The sequence below is a fragment of the Anomaloglossus baeobatrachus genome, chromosome 2 (assembly GCF_048569485.1).
Source record: "Anomaloglossus baeobatrachus isolate aAnoBae1 chromosome 2, aAnoBae1.hap1, whole genome shotgun sequence".
Lineage (NCBI taxonomy): Eukaryota > Metazoa > Chordata > Amphibia > Anura > Aromobatidae > Anomaloglossus > Anomaloglossus baeobatrachus.
The window spans coordinates 690,495,588-690,518,697 of NC_134354.1; the positions used below are offsets into that span (position 1 = coordinate 690,495,588).

Below are 23,110 nucleotides of genomic sequence, written 5' to 3' on the forward strand. Positions count from 1 at the left end.
CACTGAGGGTATATGGGAAAGGGTTATACAGCCGTTCCGAATATAATATAAAATATAATATAAAATATAATATAATATAATATAAAAAATATAATATAATATAAAAAATATAATATAATATAAAAAATATAATATAATATAAAATATAATATAATATAATATAAAATATAATATCATATCATAAAATATCATATAAAATATAATATCATATCATAAAATATCATATAAAATATAATATCATATCATAAAATATCATATAAAATATAATATCATATAAAATATCATATCATAAAATATCATATAAAATATCATATCATAAAATATCATATAAAATATATCATAAAATATCATAAAATATCATATCATATAAAATATCATATCATATAAAATATCATATCATATAAATCATAAAATATATATATATATATATATATATACACACATACATACATACATACATACATACATACATACATACACATCACGGCACCCTAGGGGAACCAGCACCGGGTGACCGGTGTGGCTTACCAACCGCTGGTGTCCTCCACATTCCCTGTCGTGGGTCCCCCGGAGCTGTAGAGCTGTGCAGCTGCAGCATACACTGGCAGAATGCCCAACATGGCCGCCGGAGCTCTCAAGGGGGGAGTGGAGCCATGGGCGGCGCCGGCAAAAGGCGGGAATCTGGAGGCCCCATAGTGGTCAATGAGAGGGGAGGGGAGACATGCAAAGATGCTCCAGCCCTCTGTCGGTAATCCCGCCCTTACCCCTGACAAGCAGGCCCAGGGGCGGGATTTTTCGCGACTAGGCCGCGATGAAGCCGGGGGCTAAATTTAAGGCCGTGCCCGACAAGCAGGCACGGCCGGCGCGGAAGTCCGATGAAAATACAACGGACGGCGCTACTGGGGAGAAAGGCGACCTCTCTCCCCGTACCGTCCCCCCATGGGGACACAGAGTACCTTGAAGGTGCAGGGCCCGGTCCCTGGGGATGAAAACGCTCCGGTCTAGCAGGTTCCACCAGGGGCTGCGGATGGAGCACGGTCTCAGCAGGTGAATGACCGGTGAGGCTCCCACTTCTCCCAGAGCCGCATAAGGGATGGTGAAGGAGACGGCATGTGGCTCCAGCCTTTGTACCCGCAATGGGTACCTCAACCTTAACAACACCGCCGACATAGTGGGGTGAGAAGGGAGCATGCCGAGGACCCCATAGGGGGACCTCTTTTCTTCCATCAGTCATACTATGTATGAGAAATCTTTTATTTTTTTTTTTTTTTTCTTCTTTCTATGAGTGGATGTGTGCCTCCTTCCACACAAAGTATAAAACTGAGGAGCCCGTGATCCACGGGAGGGTGTATAGGCAGAGGGGAGGGGTTACACTTTTTTAAAAGTGTAATACTTTGTGGCCTCCGGAGGCAGAAGCTATACACCCAATTGTCTGGGTCTCCCAATGGAGCGACAAAGAAAATCTGTTTGGCGGACTGGAAGAGAATTCTATCCTGTAGCCGTGGGAGATGATATCTCTCACCCACTGATCGGAGACGTGTTGAAACCAAGCGTCGCCAAAGTGGGAGAGCCTGCCACCGACTAAGGACGTTGCTGGAGCAGGCAGAGAGTCAAGAGGAGGCTGCCTTAGTGGCAGCAGCTCCTGCGGTCTTCTGTGTACGTGCTTTTGTGCGCCAGTTGGATTTCTGGTCCTTGGCTGAGTTAGCGGACGAGGCCGAGGGCTTAGAGGACGACCAGTTGGAGGAACGAAAGGAGCGAAACCTCGACTGATTCCTACCCTGGACAGGTTTCCTGGCTTTAGTTTGAGGCATGGAAGTACTCTTCCCGCCAGTAGCTTCCTTAATAATTTCATCCAGCTGTTCTCCGAACAGCCGGGACCCAGCAAAAGGGAGCCCAAGCAAGGTACTTCTTCGAAGAAGCATCTGCCTTCCACTCTCGAAGCCACAAGATTCTGCGGATAGCGAGGGAATTAGCCGAAGCCACCGCAGTGCGGTGAGAAGCCTCCAGCATGGCAGACATGGCATAGGATGAAAAGGCCGAAGCTTGGGAAGTTAAGGCATCCATTTCGGGCATAGATTCCCTGGTGAGGGAATGCATCTCCTCTAGAGAAGCAGAGATGGCTTTGAGAGCCCACACTGCTGCAAAAGTCGGAGAAAACGCGGCCCCCGCCGCTTCATACACGGATTTGGCCAGAAGGTCAATCTGGCGGTCAGTGGAATCCTTAAGGGAAGTGCCATCAGCCACCGACACAACGGTCCGGGCTGAGAGCCTAGACACCGGAGGGTCTACCTTTGGGGACTGCGCCCACTCCTTGACCACCTCAGGTGGAAAGGGAAAACGGTCATCAGAACCACGCTTTGGGAAGCACTTGTCAGGACAGGCCCTGAGCTTGGTCACAGCGGCCTTAAAACTGGAGTGGTTAAAGAACACACTCTTTGCTCTCTTAGGCAAGGTAAACTGGTGCTTTTCTGCCAGAGAAGGTTGCTCCTCTGATACTGGCGGATTGAGATCCAGTACAGAATTAATAGAAGCAATCAAGTCACTAAGATCTGAGTCACTTTCAGACAGATCAATGGGGCACATGGAGTTAGCCTCCGAGCCCCCTGTAAAGGCATCCTCCTCATCCAGCGAGTCAGCTCTGGAATCAGAGCCACGGGAGGAGGAAGGAGAGGGAACCCTGCGTCTCTTCTTAGGACGACGGGGTCTGGGCCCTGATGATGAATCCTCTGTGAGCTCCGGTCCTGAGGGACCCCTAGCAGCAGAGGCACCCTGTGAAGGGGGCTGATGCATATTCATCAACGTCCTGGACAGAAGTCCCATGGACTCAGCAAAAGACTGGGAGATAGACCTAGAAAAGGATTCTACCCAAGCCGGGGGTTCAGCCACAGGAGCAGGAGCAGCCTGAGAACCCACTGGGGGTGAGACTCCAGGCTGTGGCACCGCCAAGTTAGAGCAGGCATCACAATGTGGGAAGGTGCTCTGTTCAGGCAGCAGGAGCTTACATGCAGCGCATACAGCATAAAGATTTGGGGCCTTGCTCCTGGTGTGAGACATACTGCTGGAGTGGGGGCTCTGCCAGAGAATGAACCCCAGAGAGTATATACAGAGGTCCACAACCGGAGACCGGTTGTGGCTTACCAGACCGCTGGAGCGGTGTTGTGTGCCCTCCAGATCCCGAAGCCCGGACCCCCAAGCACAGCACCTCAGCAGAGATGCTGCAGACCAGCGCTGCAATGACTGATCGCAGAGAGAACGCTGAGAAAATGGCCGACGGAGCGAAGAGAGGGGGCGGGACTTGCTTGAGGAGCGGGATCTCAAGGGCCATAGAGACCTACAGGGGAGGGGACACACACTGCAGTGGGGAGTGTCTCTCCCCTGTACAGAACGGCCGCCGGGAGGAGCCAAGCCTGTCCCTCTGCATGAGTGACATGCGAGGGCAGTGAAACAGAAACTAGGCCTCCGGCGAAGTCGGGGCCTAAATTTGAGCGGCGCGGCCAGCGCGCAGGCACCATCGGCGCGGTTCTCAGGCGACAGCTAGAGAACCCGCCGGAAATGTCAGTAAACACAATAAGCACACTCTCCCCCAACAAAAAAGTACAGGGACCCCGAAATCTAAATGTCTCAGGTACTTAGCTGTTGAGACGCAGGGCCAAGTCCCTGGGGATGAGTGCTCCGGTCCAACAGGGTCCTGAAGGGCTGCGGATGGAGACCGGTCTCCTGCCAAGCATGGAGACCGTGCTGGCTCCCACTTCAAGCCAGAGCCCAGGAGGGATGGTGAATGAGCACGGCATGTAAAGGCTCCAGCCTAGGAATCAACCTTACAACACCGCCGACACAGTGGGGTGAGAAGGGACATGCCGGGGGTCCAGATGTGGACCCCACTCTTCAATCTCGTTCCAAAAGGAAAAAATCATATGAGAATGCATGTGTGGATGTATGCCTCCTGAACACAAAGCGATAAACTGGATGGGTCTGCTCACCAAGGGGTGTATAAGCTCAGGGGGAGGAGCTACACTTTTAAGTGTAGTACTTTGTGTGTCCTCCGGAGGTAGAAGCTAAACACCCATGGTCTGGGTCTCCCAAAGGAACGATAAAGAAGGGAATTTTGTTTACTTACCGTAAATTCCTTTTCTTCTAGCTCCAATTGGGAGACCCAGACAATTGGGTGTATAGCTATGCCTCCGGAGGCCACACAAAGTATTACACCAAAAGTGTAAAGCCCCTCCCCTTCAGCCTATACACCCCCCGTGCTGCCACGGGCTCCTCAGTTTTGGTGCAAAAGCAAGAAGGAGGAAAATATTATAAACTGGTTTAAAGTAAATTCAATCCGAAGGAATATCGGAGAACTGAAACCATTCAACATGTGTACACAAAAACAGGGGCGGGTGCTGGGTCTCCCAATTGGAGCTAGAAGAAAAGGAATTTACGGTAAGTAAACAAAATTCCCTTCTTCTTTGTCGCTCCTTATTGGGAGACCCAGACAATTGGGACGTCCAAAAGCAGTCCCTGGGTGGGTAAATAATACCTCATAATAGAGCCAAAACGGCTCCGTCCTACAGGTGGGCAACCGCCGCCTGAAGGACTCGCCTACCTAGGCTGGCATCTGCCGAAGCATAGGTATGCACCGGATAGTGTTTCGTAAAAGTGTGCAGGCTCGACCAGGTAGCTGCCTGACACACCTGCTGAGCCGTAGCCTGGTGTCGCAAGGCCCAGGACGCTCCCACGGCCCTGGTAGAATGGGCCTTCAGTCCTGAGGGAACCGGAAGCCCCGAGGAACGATAAGCCTCGAGAATTGGTTCCTTGATCCACCGAGCCAGGATTGATTTGGAAGCTTGTGTCCCTTTACGCTGGCCAGCGACAAGGACAAAGAGTGCATCCGAGCGGCGCAGGGGCGCCGTACGAGAAATGTAGACTCTGAGTGCTCTCACCAGATCTAACAAGTGCAAATCCTTTTCACATTGGTGAACTGGATGAGGACAAAACGCGGGTAAGGAGATGTCCTGATTGAGATGAAAAGGGGATACCACCTTAGGGAGGAATTCCGGAACCGGACGCAGAACCACCTTGTCCTGGTGAAACACCAGGAAAGGAGCTTTGCATGACAACGCTGCTAGCTCAGACACTCTCCGGAGTGAGGTGACTGCTACTAGAAAAACCACTTTCTGCGAAAGGCGTGCGAGCGAAATATCCCTCATTGGCTCGAACGGTGGTTTCTGAAGAACCATCAGCACCCTGTTAAGATCCCAGGGTTCTAACGGGCGCTTGTAAGGAGGGACGATGTGACAAACCCCTTGCAGGAACGTGCGTACCTGTGGGAGTCTGGCCAGGCGCTTCTGAAAAAACACAGAGCGCAGAGACTTGTCCCTTAAGGGAGCCTAGCGACAAACCCTTTTCCAATCCGGATTGAAGAAAGGACAGAAAAGTGGGCAAGGCAAATGGCCAGGGAGAAAAACCCTGAGCAGAGCACCACGACAGGAATATTTTCCACGTCCTGTGGTAGATCTTGGCGGACGTTGGTTTCCTAGCCTGTCTCATAGTGGCAATGACCTCTTGAGATAATCCTGAAGACGCTAGGATCCAGGACTCAATGGCCACACAGTCAGGTTGAGGGCCGCAGAATTCAGATGGAAAAACGGCCCTTGAGACAGCAAGTCTGGTCTGTCTGGCAGTGCCCACGGTTGGCCTACCGTGAGATGCCACAGATCCGGGTACCACGACCTCCTTGGCCAGTCTGGAGCGACGAGGATGGCGCGGCGGCAGTCGGCCCTGATCTTGCGTAACACTCTGGGCAACAGTGCCAGAGGAGGAAACACATAAGGAAGCTGAAACTGCGACCAATCCTGAACTAAGGCGTCTGCCGCCAGAGCTCTGTGATCTTGAGATCGAGCCATGAATGTTGGGACCTTGTTGTTGTGCCGTGACGCCATTAGGTCGACGTCCGGCATCCCCCAGCGGCAACAGATCTCCTGAAACACGTCCGGGTGAAGGGACCATTCCCCTGCGTCCATGCCCTGGCGACTGAGAAAGTCTGCTTCCCAGTTTTCCACGCCCGGGATGTGAACTGCGGAGATGGTGGAGGCCGTGGCTTCCACCCACATCAAAATCCGCCGGACTTCCTGGAAGGCTTGCCGACTGCGTGTTCCACCTTGGTGGTTGATGTAAGCCACCGCTGTGGAGTTGTCCGACTGAATTCGGATCTGCTTGCCTTCCAGCCACTGCTGGAACGCTTTTAGGGCGAGATACACTGCCCTGATCTCCAGAACATTGATCTGAAGTGAGGACTCTTGCTGAGTCCACGTACCCTGAGCCCTGTGGTGGAGAAAGACTGCTCCCCACCCTGACAGGCTCGCGTCCGTCGTGACCACCGCCCAGGATGGGGGTAGGAAGGATTTCCCCTTCGATAATGAGGTGGGAAGAAGCCACCACCGAAGGGAAGCTTTGGTTGCCTGAGAGAGGGAGACGTTCCTGTCTAGGGACGTCGGCATCCTGTCCCATTTGCGTAGGATGTCCCATTGAAGAGGACGCAGGTGAAACTGCGCGAAAGGGACTGCCTCCATTGCTGCCACCATCTTCCCCAGGAAGTGCATGAGGCGCCTCAAGGGGTGTGACCGACCTTGAAGGAGAGATTGCACCCCTGTCTGTAGTGAACGCTGTTTGTCCAGCGGAAGCTTCACTATCGCTGGAAGAGTATGAAACTCCATGCCAAGATATGTCAGCGATTGGACCGGTGTCAGATTTGACTTTGGAAAATTGATGATCCACCCGAAACTCTGGAGAGTCTCCAGAGTAACGTTGAGGCTGTGTTGGCATGCCTCTTGAGAGGGTGCCTTGACCAGCAGATCGTCTAAGTAAGGTATCACCGAGTGACCCTGAGAGTGGAGGACCGCAACTACTGTCGCCATGACCTTGGTGAAAACCCTTGGGGCTGTCGCTAGGCCGAACGGCAGTGCCGTGAACTGAAGGTGTTCGTCTCCTATGGCGAAGCGCAGGAAGCGCTGATGCTCTGGAGCAATCGGTACGTGGAGATAAGCATCCTTGATATCGATCGATGCGAGGAAATCTCCTTGGGACATTGAGGCGATGACGGAGCGGAGGGATTCCATCCGGAACCGCCTGGTCATTACGTGTTTGTTGAGCAGTTTTAGGTCCAAAACAGGACGGAAGGACCCGTCCTTCTTTGGAACCACAAACAGGTTGGAGTAGAAACCGTGACCCTGTTGCTGAAGAGGAACCGGGACCACCACTCCTTCTGCCTTCAGAATGCCCACCGCCTGCAGGAGAGTCTCGGCTCGCTCGGGAGGCGGAGATGTTCTGAAGAATCGAGTCGGATGACGCGAGCTGAACTCTATCATGTAACCGTGAGACAAAATGTCTCTCACCCAACGGTCTTTTACTTGTGGCAGCCAGGTGTCGCAAAAGCGGGAGAGCCTGCCACCGACCGAGGATGCGGTGTGAGGAGGCCGAAAGTCATGAGGAAGCCGCCTTGGTAGCGGCACCTCCGGCGGTCTTTTTAGGGCGTGATTTAGACCGCCATGCGTCGGAGTTCCTCTGATCCTTCTGAGGCCTTTTGGACGAGGAGAATTGGGACCTGCCCGCCCCCCGAAAGGACCGAAACCTCGATTGTCCTCTCCTCTGTTGGGGTGTTTTTGGTTTGGCCTGGGGTAAGGATGTTTCCTTTCCCTTGGATTGTTTGATGATTTCATCCAATCTCTCACCAAACAAACGGTCGCCAGAAAATGGCAAACCAGTTAAGCACTTTTTGGAAGCCGAATCTGCCTTCCATTCCCGTAGCCACAAGGCCCTGCGAATTGCCACCGAATTGTCGGCTGCAACCGCCGTACGGCTCGCAGAGTCCAGGACAGCATTAATAGCGTAGGACGCAAATGCCGACGTTAGAGAGGTTATGGACGCCACCTGCGGCGCAGACGTACGTGTGAGTGCGTCAATTTGCGCCTGACCAGCTGAGATAGCTTGGAGCGCCCATACGGCTGCGAATGCTGGAGCAAAAGACGCGCCGATAGCTTCATAGATGGATTTTAACCAGAGCTCCATCTGTCTGTCAGTGGCATCCTTGAGTGAAGCTCCATCTTCCACTGCAACTATGGATCTAGCCGCCAGTCTGGAGATTGGAGGATCCACCTTGGGACACTGAGTCCAGCCCTTGACCACGTCAGGGTGGAAGGGGTAACGTGTATCCTTAAGGCGCTTGGAAAAACGCTTATCAGGACAAGCTCGGTGTTTCTGGACTGCCTCTCTGAAATCAGAGTGGTCCAGAAACATACTCGGTGTACGCTTAGGAAACCTGAAGCGGAATTTCTCCTGCTGAGAAGCTGACTCCTCCACTGGAGGAGCTGAGGGAGAAATATCCAACATTTGATTGATGGACGCAATAAGATCATTCACTATGGCGTCCCCATCAGGAGTATCAAGGTTGAGAGCGGCTTCAGGATCAGAATCCTGATCAGCTACCTCCGCTTCATCATACAGAGAGTCCTCTCGCTGAGACCCTGAACATTGTGATGATGTCGAGGGGATTTCATAGCGAGCTCGCTTAGTCGGTCTGGGGCTGCGTTCCATGTCAGAAACCTCACCCTGGGATCTATGAGACACCCCGGGAGAACATTGTTGTTCCAACTGTGGGGGGCCAGGGGGCAATGATTCCACAGTGCCCATGGCTTGAGATGCCGGCCTGGACTGCAAGGCTTCTAATATCTTAGCCATAGTCTCAGAAAGTCTTTCAGTAAAAACTGCAAACTCCGTCCCTGTCACCTGGACAGTGTTAACAGGTGGTTCTCCCTGGGCCACCCTTAGCAGAGGCTCCGGCTGAGTAAGTGCCACAGGGGCCGAGCATTGCACACAATGAGGGTCAGTGGACCCTGCCGGCAGTATAGCCGTACATGCTGCGCAGGCAGCATAGTAAGTCTGTGCTTTGGCACCCTTGCTATTTGTGGACGACATGCTGTTGTCTCCTCTGAGCAATACAGGAGGGTATATAGCCAAAAAAACAACAACCGTGCACCATACAGTGTAACGTATAGCCTATAATCATATAATCTAGAAGTACACTACTGCACTAGTGGGGCCAGCACCACAGGTGCTGCTTACCGCCCGCGCAAAGCGGTTGTGTGGGCACCAGAATTCCTGCCTGGGTCTCCCTGAGCTTGTCTCCCCTGTCCAGCGTTAGCAGAGCTGACAGTAATGGCTGCCGGCGTCCTGAGGAGAGGAGGGAGCCGTGGGCGTGACCCAGAAAGTGCGGGAACTAGTGCCCCACTGTGCACAGTGAGGGGGGTGGAGTATGCAAAGCATGCTCCAGCCCTCAGTGCTGCCGTCCTGTACAGCGTCCCGCCCTTCACCTGACTGGCAGGGCTGGGGGCGGGAAAAAAGAGACTAGGCCGCAAAAGCCGGGGACTCGAGTTATAAGCGCGGCCGCCGTATAAGCGCGGTCGGCGCGGAGGTCCCCGGCGCACTAACAGTCCCAGCCGCGCCACAGTGATAACAATGGTAGCGGCGGTCAGCGCGGCAGTCCCCATACACTAACACACTCAGCAACGCTGCAGTGTGTAATGGCACAAACGCAGTCAGCGCCGCGGTCCCCGGTGCACTAGCACACCCAGCAATGCTGGAGTGTTGCTGTGCGCGCTCCCCACGGGGACACAGAGTACCTCAAAGTAGCAGGGCCATGTCCCTGAACGATACTCGGCTCCTATCCAGCAGAGTCCTCAGGAGCTGTGGATGGAGCACGGTCTCCTGTGCCTGGAGACCGATAGGATCCCACTTCACCCAGAGCCCTAAGGGGGATGGGGAAGGAAAACAGCATGTGGGCTCCAGCCTCCGTACCCGCAATGGATACCTCAACCTTAACAACACCGCCGACAAGAGTGGGGTGAGAAGGGAGCATGCTGGGGGCCCTGTTATGGGCCCTCTTTTCTTCCATCCGACATAGTCAGCAGCTGCTGCTGACTAAGCTGTGGAGCTATGCGTGGATGTCTGACCTCCTTCGCACAAAGCATAAAAACTGAGGAGCCCGTGGCAGCACGGGGGGTGTATAGGCTGAAGGGGAGGGGCTTTACACTTTTGGTGTAATACTTTGTGTGGCCTCCGGAGGCATAGCTATACACCCAATTGTCTGGGTCTCCCAATAAGGAGCGACAAAGAAAATAAATTTTATTTCAAAGATACGCGTTTTCTCCGTGTCACATCACCTATGTGGTCCGTGTGACAGCAGTGCTGCTGGAGAGAAATGGACATGTGTGCGTGCGAAATACACAGACACGCGTGTGCTCCATACGGACACACGCTCCTTGTGAACACATGAATGTGTGCACAGACCCATTGAATTTAATGGGTCTGCGTATGTCTGTCTCTGGTACGTATGAAAACGGATGTCATAGGTACCGGAATCACTGACATGTGAAGAGGGCCTAAAAAGGAGTGATAAATCATCATCTACAAATAGTTTTTCGTCATAGATGTACAATTTTGATAAAAGGAAATCAAAGCTCACACATAGGAACTAGGGAGATGGGGCTCCCCGATTACTTTAGGAAAAGTCTTACACTAGTCCACATAAATCCTTAGCATCAAGCTCAATTTTTTAACCTGATACAAAAATGCATTGGTTGCCATCAGGTTTGCTCACCATTTGCTGCCTGGCACTGGTCCGGAACCAGATCCCAACATTAGGCTGGAGACACACTTGCGTGTGAAAACAGTGGGATCAGCTCCATCAGTTTCCGGATGATCTTTTTATTAAACATCAGATGGAAACCTCGACACAGCACCAGATATATGTAGACCTATCCTTACTCTGCTTTGATAGTTTTCCATATACACAAGTGAAAATTGGCCAATACTCACAATTGTATGATTAACTTATACAATTGTCTCGTCACCAAAGATTAATGTTTAAAACAGGGATTTTCAACTTCTACATCAGACTACACCAGAACCTTAGCGAACCAGTAACTAGATTTTTCTTTTATGAGCTGCGACCACCACTAGTGATACCTTATATACAGCATTCCAGAATACTGTATATATAGGAGCCCAGGCCGCTCTGTGGGAAAAAACAAAAACAAAAACACCTTTATAATTACTCGGTGGTCCGGTCCAATGAGTGTCTCTGCTTTTGGTCCGGCGTCTCCTCCATCTTGTACAGTCGCCGTCCTCCTTCCCAGCCCCATGTGCATGACGTGTCCTGCATCATTCACACAAATCAAAAGTACTATCTAGTGCGCATGAGCAAGTGGTCTTTACCTTTTTTATACACCTGCGCATTACAGTACTTTGCTCTGCACTCAGCAGGTCTGAGAGAAGTGAGTATGTGCAAGAGCGTAATGGAAGCCTTTGTGTGGATGATGTAGGACACGTCATCAACACTGGGCTGGGAAGTAGGACAGCTATCGTACAAGATGGAGGAGGAGCTGGACCGACAGCCATTGAACCTGACCTTCCCCTAGGTATCAAAGGTTTTTTTTATGTTATACAGCAAGGCCTGGGCTGTTATATACAGAATTCTAGAACTCTGTAAATTAAAAGGGCTCACTGGTGGTGGCCACGGTTTATAAGGGACCAAACTGGTGACAGGTTCCTTTAAGTACCAGCCCTTTACCTCTTGATGGTTTTGGCTCCTCAGTATCAGATGCCCGCAGTTCATCAATGCTGAGATCTAACAACTCAGGTTCTTCTTGTATTGATCGCAATGCTTCCACGGGAGCAGGATCTAATTTCCCTTGTGGACGCCGCCGTTGCATGCCAGGAGAGCTGCTCTCCTTTGGAGCCTTTTTCGTGCTTCCTCTTCCTTTTCTGGCCCGATTCTTTGTGACCAATTCTTCCTCATCAGACTCTGAAACAGCCGGTGCTGCACCACTCCTTGTAATTGCTCTTCCTCGGGCACCAGACTTGGCACGCTCCATTGGCTTTTTATTTTTCCAAGTTGGGTCATTGTCAGTGTCATCTGGCATTTCCAAATCACTGTCGCTGAAATCAACCTGAAAAAGTGAAAAAGTTTAGAGAAGCCTCCAACACTAGATGAATAGGTACCAGAATGAGGTTTAGGCCTCACCTTGATCACTGCTCTAGTTTTGCGTCTTCTTGGAGCCCTTGGCTCTAATTCTGGCTGGGAACACTCTTCATTGTAGACGGTAACTGAACTCTTTTTGGCGACGGATGATAAACCCGCCTTAGTTTGGGAGGTCAGACGGTCCTTTCGCATTGGGGTTTGAGCCGTGATGAGCGCAGATGGATGAGAGGAATCAGATTCTTCCTGAGAAAATATATCATTAAAATCTGCTGAGAGCAAGCGAGATCCTTTCCATTTACTGGTAGAGGACATAGATGTGCTTTTGCTCTTGAGAATGGAAGCTTTTTTTGGTTCTTGCTGAGGTTTCCAGCCCCATATTTGCATGAAGAGATCTGCAATGCATCCACCATGTTTCGTTGCAAGCTTGTAAATAGAGTCCAATGCTTTCACGAGTAGAAGACTCGCCATCCAGTGCTTGGGAAAAGTAGCTGGACGAGAAGAGACAAAGCGTAAACCATCTTCTAACATCCCCTCGGGAGGATTAGGAGTGGATACGAGATCCTGGTACACCCGGGCAGTGAGTGTGTCAGCAATTCCCAGTTCTCCACACTTTGCACGGAGAAGCACATTTAAAATTTTCGAAAATCGGAGGGATATTGACTGACAACGCTTTAGAGCTGATAGTAACAAGGCTCGGCTCTGGGCGTCGTTCTCTGCTTGAGCAACTAACCATCTTGTGCAAAGCAGAGAGAGGACAAGGTCTGAGCACAAGGGGCAGGCGCACTCCATTGTATGAGTCTCAAACTGAGGAAGGCTCTTCAGAGAGGACATCGTAGGAGATTCTGGAGGTTTTGCAAAGTCTCTGGTTTCAACAAATTTAAACTGAACAACCTTCAGAAAGTCATCTCTTGGAGGGCTAGGTGTGATCTCAGGAGCCTTCCCTTTTTTATATGACTTCTTCCCTTTGGAAAGTTTTATTTTTACTTCTTTTTGTTGAGATTTCATAGAAAAGTCTATGGAAGAGAAGAACTTTATTCAGATAGATTGCAAAAGTAAAAAACACAAACTAATAGTAGTCACTAGGAAGTAATGTGACAAAAGAAAATTACATTGCTACCACAATTTTAAGTGGAATGAAACTTGAATATGACTGGTTTGCTTATTTTAAAAGGGGTTGTTCATGGTTTTGGTCAAGTCTGCAGTCACAATGTAACGGCAGACTTCTGAATTCTGACAGCATGTACAAAAGCACACTGTCAGGATTCTCCAATGCCGACAAAGAGTGGGCGGTCATGTGAGTGAAAGTATCAGATTTGCATAAAATTCTGGCCACATTCTGTTTAGAGACTGGCAGACTCGCTCAATTCACTTGTACTGAGTGAGGATGGACACGTCTAGTTGGGATGTAGCTGGAAGTATGAATATTGCTTACTTTACATCACAATCACACGCTCTTGCCGCCAAAAGACAGGACAATCCCCGATAGCAGATGTTTTTTGTTTCGACTTGCCCTAGAATAGCTGCTGTGTACAACCAGCCTCAATATGGTCCCAACCTAAAGATCAACCTACCTGTACAAGACTCCATAAGGAAAACTACATATTGCAAGTCGTCCTCACATTGTTGAGGCTCGGCACGTAAAGTCTCTAGTTCTGCCTTCCTCACCAAGAAGTCCGCACAGCTGCATCACAAAAGATTACAATAGATTACAGAACTTTAGCAAGAATACATTTTATTAATAACCCAACATTAAAAGGGAACCTGTCAGGTCCAGTATGCACCCAGATCCACGAGCAGTTCTGGGTACATATTGCTAATCCCTGCCTAACCGTCCCTGTATACACTAGCATAAATAAAAGGGATCTTTAGAAAAAAGGGAATTTTGTTTACTTACCGTAAATTCCTTTTCTTCTAGCTCCTATTGGGAGACCCAGACAATTGGGTGCATAGCTTCTGCCTCTGGAGGCCACACAAAGTATTACACTTTAAAAAGTGTAACCCCCTCCCCTCTGCCTATACACCCTCCCGTGGACCACGGGCTTCTCAGTTTTGGTGCAAAAGCAGGAAGGAGAAAACTTATAAATTGGTCTAGGGTAAATTCAATCCGAAGGATGTTCGGAGAACTGAAGACCATGAACCATAAGAACAATTCAACATGAACAACATGTGTACACAAAAGAACAACTAGCCCAAAGGGCACAGGGGCGGGTGCTGGGTCTCCCAATAGGAGCTAGAAGAAAAGGAATTTACGGTAAGTAAACAAAATTCCCTTTTTCTTTGTCGCTCCATTGGGAGACCCAGACAATTGGGACGTCCAAGAGCAGTCCCTGGGTGAGTAAAAGAATACCTCAATCGAAAGAGCCGAAAAACGGCCCCCTCTTACAGGTGGGCAACCGCCGCCTGAAGGACTCGCCTACCTAGACTGGCGTCAGCCGACGCATAGGTATGCACTTAATAGTGCTTCGTGAAAGTGTGCAGACTAGACCACGTAGCTGCCTGACACACCTGCTGAGCTGTCGCCCGGTGCCGCAAAGCCCAGGACGCACCTACAGCTCTGGTAGAATGGGCTTTCAACCCTGAAGGAAGTGGAAGCCCAGAAGAACGGTAGGCCTCGAGAATCGGTTCTTTGATCCACCGAGCCAAGGTTGACTTGGAGGCCTGAGAGCCCTTACGCTGGCCAGCGACAAGGACAAAGAGCACATCTGAACGGCGCAGGGGCGCCGTGCGAGACACGTAGAACCGGAGTGCTCTCACTAGATCCAAAGAGTGCAAATCCTTTTCACACTGGTGAATTGGATTAGGGCAAAAGGAAGGCAAGGAGATATCCTGATTTAGATGAAAAAGGGGATACCACCTTAGGGAGAAATTCCGGGACTGGACGGAGAACCACCTTATCCTGGTGAAAAACCAGGAAGGGAGCTTTGCATGACAGCGCTGCAAGCTCAGACACTCTCCGAAGAGACGTGACTGCCACTAGGAAGGCCACCTTCTGCGAAAGACGGGAGAGAGAGACATCCCGCAGTGGCTCAAAAGGCGGCATTTGAAGAGCCGTCAGGACCCTGTTAAGGTCCCAAGGTTCCAACGGACGTTTGTAAGGTGGAACTATGTGGCAGACCCCCTGCAGGAACGTGCGGACCAGCGGAAGCCTGGCTAGACGCTTTTGAAAAAACACGGAGAGCGCTGACACTTGGCCCTTGATAGAGCCGAGGGACAAACCCTTGTCCACTCCAGATTGAAGGAATGAAAGGAATGTGGGTAAGGCAAACGGCCATGGAGAAAAAACGTTCGTGCACCAGGACAGGAAGATTTGCCAAGACCTATAATAGATCTTGGCGGACGTTGGCTTCCTGGCCTGTCTCATGGTGGCAATGACATCCTGAGATAACCCTGAAGACGCTAGGAGCCAGGGCTCAATGGCCACACAGTCAGGTTGAGGGCCACAGAATTCAGATGGAAAAACAGACCTTGTGACAGCAAGTCTGGGCGGTCTGGAAGTGCCCACGGTTGACCCACCGTGAGATGCCACAGATCCGGATACCACGACCACCTCGGCCAGTCTGGAGCGACGAGAATGGCGCGACGGCAGTCGGACCTGATCTTGCGTAGTACTCTGGGCAGCATTGCCAGAGGAGGAAACACATACGGCAGTCGGAACTGCGACCAATCCTGCACTAACGCGTCCGCCGCCAGAGCTCTGTGATCCTGAGACCGTGCCATGAAGGCCGGGACCTTGTTGCTGTGCCGTGACGCCATGAGATCGACGTCCGGCGTTCCCCAGCGGCGACAGATCTTCCGAAACACGTCTGGGTGAAGAGACCATTCCCCCGCGTCCATGCCCTGACGACTGAGAAAATCTGCTTCCCAGTTTTCCACGCCCGGGATGTGAACTGCGGAGATGGTGGAGCCTGTGTCTTCCACCCACTGCAGAATCCGCCGGACTTCCTGGAAGGCCAGACAACTGCGAGTGCCGCCTTGGTGATTGATGTAGGCGACGGCAGTGGTGTTGTCCGACTGGATTCGGATCTGCCTGCCCTCCAGCCACCGATGGAAAGCCAATAGGGCTAGATATACTGCCCTTATCTCCAGAATATTGATCTGAAGGGACGATTCTATCGGAGTCCAGGTTCCTTGAGCCCTGTGGTGGAGAAAAACCGCTCCCCAACCTGACAGGCTCGCGTCCGTGGTGACCACAGCCCAGGTTGGGGGTAGGAATGATCTTCCTCCCGACAGAGATGTGGGTAGGAGCCACCACTGAAGTGATGTTTTGGTCGCGAGGGAAAGACGTTCTTGTCGAGGGAAGCCGCACTCTTGTCCCATTTGCGGAGAATATCCCATTGGAGTTGCCGTAGATGAAATTGTGCAAACGGCACTGCCTCCATAGCTGCCACCATCTTCCCCAGGAAGTGCATGAGGCGCCTTAAGGGGTGTGATTGACTCCGAAGAAGTGATTGCACCCCTGCCTGCAGAGAAAGCAGTTTGTCCCGCGGTAGCTTGACTAACGCTGGCTGTGTGTGAAACTCCATCCCAAGGTAAGTCAGTGATTGGGTTAGCGTCAACTTGGATTTCGGGAAGTTGATGATCCACCCGAACTGCTGGAGAGTCGCCAGAGCGACGGTAAGGCTTTGTTGACACGCCACCCGAGAAGGGGCCCTGACTAGGAGATCGTCCAAGTAGGGGATCACCGAGTGGCCCTGAGAGTGCAGGACCGCCACGACGGATGCCATGACTTTGGTGAAAACCCGTGGGGCTGTCGCCAGGCCGAAGGGCAATGCGACGAACTGGAGGTGTTCGTCCCCGATGGCGAAACGCAGGAAACGTTGATGTTCGGGTGCGATCGGCACATGGAGATAAGCATTCTTGATGTCGATCGATGCCAGGAAGTCTCCTTGTGACAACGAGGCGATGACTGAGCGGAGAGATTCCATCCGAAACCGTCTGGTTCTCACATGTCTGTTGAGTAGCTTGAGGTCCAGAACGGGACGGAATGACCCGTCCTTTTTGGGCACTACGAACAAGTTGGAGTAAAAGCCGCGACCACGTTTCTGAGGGGGAACGGGGATCACAACACCTTCTGACTTCAGAGCGTCCACTGCCTGAAAAAGTGCATCGGCCTGAGCGGGGGGCGGGGAGGTTCTGAAGAAACGAGCCGCAGGACGTGAGCTGAACTCTATCCTGTTACCCTGAGACAGAATGTCTCTCACCCATCGGTCTTGAACATGTGGCCACCAGGCGTCTCCAAAGCGGGAGAGCCTGCCACCGACCGAGGATGCGGCTAGGGGAGGCTGAGAGTCATGAGGAGGCAGTCTTTGAGGCAGTGCCTCCTGCGGCCTTTTGGGGGCGTGACTTGGACCGCCACGCATAGGAGTTCCTCTGGCCTTTCTCCGGCCTGTTGGACGAGGAGGATTGTGGCTTGGCGGAGGGACGAAAGGACCGAAACCTTGATTGTATTTTTCGTTGTGGAGGCTTCTTAGGTCTGGACTGGGGTAAGGAGGATTCCTTTCCCTTGGATTCCTTAATAATCTCATCCAATCGTTCGCCAAATAAACGGTCGCCAGCAAAAGGCAGACCAGTTAAGAACCTTTTGGAAGCAGAGTCTGCTTTCCATTCGCGCAGCCACATGGCCCTGCGGACTGCCACGGAGTTAGCGGATGCTACAGCCGTACGGCTAGCGGAGTCCAGGACGGCGTTCATGGCGTAGGACGAAAAGGCAGATGCCTGGGAAGTCAAAGACGAAACATGCGGAGGAGAATTCCGTGTGACAGCATTAATCTCAGCCAGACAAGCAGAGATCGCTTGGAGAGCCCACACAGCGGCAAAGGCCGGGGCGAAAGACGCGCCCGTGGCCTCATAGATGGACTTCACCAAGAGCTCTGTCTGTCAGTGGCATCCTTCAGGGATGAGCCATCTGCAACAGACACAACGGATCTAGCAGCCAATTTGGAGACTGGCGGATCCACCTTGGGAGAGTGAGACCAGCCCTTAACAACTTCAGATGGAAAGGGATAACGCGTGTCAGTATGCAGTTTGGCAAAGCGCTTGTCCGGGACCGCCCTGGGCTTCTGGACAGCATCCCTGAAGTTAGAGTGATCAAAAAACGTATTGCGCGTACGTTTGGGGAACCGAAACTGGTGTTTCTCCTGCTGAGAAGCCGACTCCTCCACAGGAGGAGGCGGGGGAGAGAGATCCAACACCTGGTTGATGGATGAAATAAGATCATTTACTAAGGCATCCCCCTCAGGTGTATCAAGGTTAAGGGCGAAGTCAGGGTCAGAGCCCTGAGCTCCCACATCCGCCTCGTCTTCCTGAGAGTCCTCCGAGCAGCGTGAGGAAGACGGGGAAGAGTCCCAGCGAGACCGCTTTGCCGGTCTGGGACTGCGGTCCGGGCAGGAGTCCTCCGCCTGAGACCTAGGGGCCAACCTGGGAGCGCGCTGCGGCGCGGACCGAGAGGGGCCTGGAGGAGACAAGCTAACAGGAACCGGGGCCTGTGAAGGGTCCGGTCTGGACTGCAATGCCTCCAGGAGCCTAGAAGATCATTTGTCCAAAGACTGTGCCATGGATTGAGAAAGGGACAGAGAGTTTCTCAGCAAAAGAGGCCAACCCCTGTGACTCTGTCCCTGCATGTTCAGGGGGAGCAGGGGGGGGGGGGGGGGTCTACCTGAGCCGAGGGGCCCACCAGTGCCCGAGGCTCCGGCTGAGCAAGCGTGGCAGGAGTCGAACACTGCTCACAGTGAGGGTACGTGGATCCCGCAGGCAACATAGCCCCACAAGAGGTACAGGCCGCGAAAAAAACCTGTGCCTTAGCAGTTTTGCTCCTTGTGGACGACATGCTGTTGTCTCCTAGGAGAGTGACCAACTGAGGGTATATAGGGACCAAAGTATACGGACTGACCGAACAGATGAAGGGAATTTTGTTACTTACCGTAAATTCCTTTTCTTCTAGCTCTTATTGGGAGACCCAGACGATTGGGGTATAGCTACTGCCCTCCGGAGGCCACACAAAGCACTACACTAAAAAGTGCAAGGCCCCTCCCCTTCTGGCTATACCCCCCCGTGACATCACGGGTTCTCCAGTTTTAGTGCCAAAGCAAGAAGGGGGAAAGCCAATAACTGGTTTAAACAAATTAACTCCGAGTAACATCGGAGAACTGAAAAACCGTTCAACATGAACAACATGTGTACCCGCAAACAACAAAAAAATCCCGAAGGACAACAGGGCGGGTGCTGGGTCTCCCAATAAGAGCTAGAAGAAAAGGAATTTACGGTAAGTAACAAAATTCCCTTCTTCTTCAGCGCTCTATTGGGAGACCCAGACGATTGGGACGTCCAAAAGCTGTCCCTGGGTGGGTAAAGAAATACCTCATGTTAGAGCTGCAAGACAGCCCTCCCCTATGGGGAAGCCACTGCCGCCTGCAGGGCTCTTCTACCTAGGCTGGCGTCCGCCGAAGCATAGGTATGCACCTGATAATGTTTGGTGAAAAAATGTGCAGGCTCGACCAGGTAGCTGCCTGGCACACCTGTTGAGCCGTAGCCTGGTGTCGTAATGCCCAGGACGCACCTACGGCTCTGGTAGAATGGGCCTTCAGCCCTGAAGGAACCGGAAGCCCCGCAGAACGGTAGTCTTCAAGAATTGGTTCTTTGATCCATCGAGCCATGGTGGCTTTAGAAACCTGCAACCCCTTGCGCGTACCAGCGACAAGGACAAAAAATGCATCAGAGCGGCGCATGGGCGCCGTGCGGGAAATGTAGATTCTGAGTGCTCTCCCCAGAACTAACAACTGTAAATCCTTTTCATACCGGAGAACCGGATGAGAACAAAAGGAAGGTAAGGATATATCCTGATTAAGAAGAAACGCGGATACAACCTTAGGGAGAAACTCCTGAATAGGGCGCAGCACCACCTTGTCCTGGTGGAATACTAGGAAGGGAGCCTTGAATGACAGAGCCGCCAGCTCAGACACTCGCCGAAGCGACGTGATCGCAACCAGAAAGGCCACTTTCTGTGACAGGCGCGAAAGGGAAACTTCCCTCAGAGGCTCGAAAGGCGGCTTCTGGAGAGCAACTAGTACCCTGTTCAGATCCCATGGATCTAACGGCCGCTTGTACGGAGGCACAATATGACAAACCCCCTGTAGTAACGTGCGCACCTTAGGAAGACGTGCTAGACGCTTCTGAAAAGAACACGGATAGTGCCGAGACTTGCCCTTAAAGGGAGCCGAGCGACCAACCTCTTTCCAACCAGATTGCAGGAGGGAAGGCAAAGTAGGCAATGCCGATGGCCAGGGAGACACTCCCTGAGCAGAACACTAAGATAAGAATATCTTCCACGAGTTGTGGTAGATCTTGGCAGACCGCGGCTGGCTAGCCCGTCTCATGGTGGCAATGACGTCGTGCTCACGGTCGACCGACGGTGAGGTGCCACAGATCTCGGTACCACGACCTCCCCGGCCAGTTTGGGGCGACGAGGATGGTGTGGCAGCAATCGGTAGCTGGAACTGTGACCAATCCTGAGCCAAGGCGCCCGTCGCCAGAGCTCTTTGATCGTAAGACCGCGTCATGAAAATCGGGACCTTGTTGTTGCCGAGAAGCCATGACGTCGACGTCCGTCTTCATCCTGCGGCTACAGATTTCTTGAAAACAAACGGGTGCAGAGCCCATTCCCCTGCGTCCACGCCCTGGCGACTGGGGAAGTCTGCTTCCTAGTGTTGTACGCCCGGGATATGAACAGCTGATATGGTGTATGCTCTGTCTTCTACCCATAGCAGAATCCGCCGGACCTCTTGGGAGGCTTGTCGACTGCGTAGTCCGCCTTGGTGGTTGGTGTATGCCACCGCTGTGGATAGTCCGACTGAATTCGGATCTATTTGCATTCCAGCCACTGCAGGAAGGCTTGCAGTGCAAGATACACTGCCCAGAGCTCCAGACCACTGAGTTGAAGAGTGGACTCCTCTGAAGACGGTCTTTGACCGTCTGGAAAAGTGACACGTTCCTGTGTAGGGACATCGACTTCCCTCCCATAAGCGAAGAATGTGCTATTGAGGCGGACGCAGATGAAACTGCGTGAAAAAAGCTCGCCTCTGGATGAGGCGCCTCCTTGAAGGAGAGACTGCCCCCTCGTCTGTAGTGAACGCTGTTTGTCCAGCGGAAGCTTCACTATCGCTGAGAGAGTGTGAAAACTCTCCAGGAGATGCCAGCGATTGGGTTCAACCTTGAAAAGTTGAAGACCCACCCGAAACTCTGGGAAGGGTCCAGCGCCATGTTCAGGTTGTGTTGGCATGCTTCTAAAGGAGAGTGCCTTGACCAGTAGATTGCCCAAGTAAAGGATCACAGAGTGACCGTGAGAGCGCGGGACTGCTCCCTCTGCTGCCACGAACTTGGTGAACACCCGTGGGGCTGTCGCCAGCCAAAGGGTATGGCTACGAAACGAAATATTCTCGTCTTTAATAACGAATCGTAGCCAACGCCGGTGCCTCGGAGCAATCGGCACGTGTAGATAAGCATCCTGATGTCTATTGATGTTAGGAAAACTCTTTGAGACAGAGAGGCAATGACGGAGCGGAGTGATGCCATCCGGAACCGCCTGGTTTTCACGTGCTTGTTAAGCAGTATAAATGCCAGAACGGGACGGAAGGAGCCGTCCTATTTTGGCACCACGACCAGGTCGGAGCAAAATGCGTATCTGATTCCTGAAGAGGAACAGGGATTACCGCTCTTTCCGCCTGCAGAAGAGCCTCGGCTCGGTCGGTGCGGTAGTTTGAAAACAAACTGACTCTCACTCACAGGCCCTTGACCTGCGGTAGGTAAATGCCGCTAAAGCGGGGGAGTCTGCCCCCCCGCGGTTGCGGAGTGAGAGGGCTGAAAATTATGAGGAAAAACACTTTGGTAGCGGGTCCTCCGGCTGCCTTCCCCGGGCGTGATTGAGCCCGCTAGGAATCTATGCCCTTCTGGGCTTTTTGAGTCGTCTTGGATAGTTGAATGATTTCATTCAACCCTTACCAACAGACTATCACTAGATAAAGGCAACCTGGTTAAGCACTTCGTTGGAAGCAGCCTCTGTTCCAATCTCTCAACTACTAGCCTCTGCGTAAAAACACGGAGTTGGCGGATGCCACTGACGTCCGGCTCGTAGAGTCTCGGACAGCAATAACAGCATGATTCGCCATGCCGACATTGCGAGTTAAAGACGCTGCTGGGACCGAGAGTACCTGTGACAGCGACCCCCTGCGCAATACTAGCTGAAATAGCTTGGAGTGCCTTCACGGCTGCGACTGCCGGAGCAACCGACCTGCCGATAGCTTCATAGACAGATTGCAACCAGAGGCCAATCTGCCTGTCAATGGCATTTTGAAGTGAAGTCCTATCCACCACTACAACTATAGATCTAGCTGCAAGCATGGAGATTGGGGATCCACATTTGGATACTGGGTCTAGCGCTTGACCACGTCAGGGGGGAGCGACACGTGTCTCATTAATACGGTCGGAGAAACGCTTATCGTGATAAGCGTGTCGTTTCTGGACTGCTTCTCTGGAGTCAGAGTGCTAAACAAGTACTCAATATACGCTTGAGATACTGAAATAGAGATTTCTCTTGCTGTGAAGCTGACCCCTCCACTGGAGGAGTTGAGGGAGAAATACCCAACCTTTCGTTGATGGACGCAATAAGATTATTCACTATAGCGTCACCATCCGGTGTATCCGGATTGAGAGCGGTCTCAGGATCAGAGTCCTGAACAGCTACGTCTGCCTCAACGTACAGAGAGTACTCCAGCTGGGACCTTGACCAGTGATGGAGTCGAGGGCTAATCCCAGCGAGCCCGCTTAGGCCATCTGGGACTGTCGACCGTGTCGGATGCCTGCTCTCTGGGATGCCTGGAATCACTCTGGCGCCTTGAGATGCTCCAAATCAGGGCGGCCAGGGTCATTGCAACCATATTGCCCACGGTCTGCTTGGGGTGCAAAGTCTGTAAGATGTCAGTCATAGTCACAGACAATATATCAGCGGAAAAACTGCAACTTCGTCCCTGTCTCTGGACAGAGATCACAGGTGGTTCTTTTGGCCACATATAGCAGAGACCCCGGTTGAGCAATTGC

The 23,110-nt window shown here is 52.0% G+C and overlaps 1 protein-coding gene across 1 annotated transcript in view; it reads right to left on the reverse strand.

Moving 5' to 3' along the window:
- The window catches only part of ESPL1 (extra spindle pole bodies like 1, separase), a 196,879-nt gene that overhangs the window by 91,049 nt on the left and 82,720 nt on the right, over window positions 1–23,110 (reverse strand). Inside the window, exons 17-19 of the mRNA XM_075337218.1 lie at window positions 13,594–13,703; window positions 12,065–13,035; window positions 11,612–11,990 (exon numbers count right to left, since the gene is read on the reverse strand). Coding sequence (XP_075193333.1) covers window positions 11,612–11,990; window positions 12,065–13,035; window positions 13,594–13,703 — 1,460 coding nt within the window. The remainder of the gene's footprint in view (window positions 1–11,611; window positions 11,991–12,064; window positions 13,036–13,593; window positions 13,704–23,110) is intronic.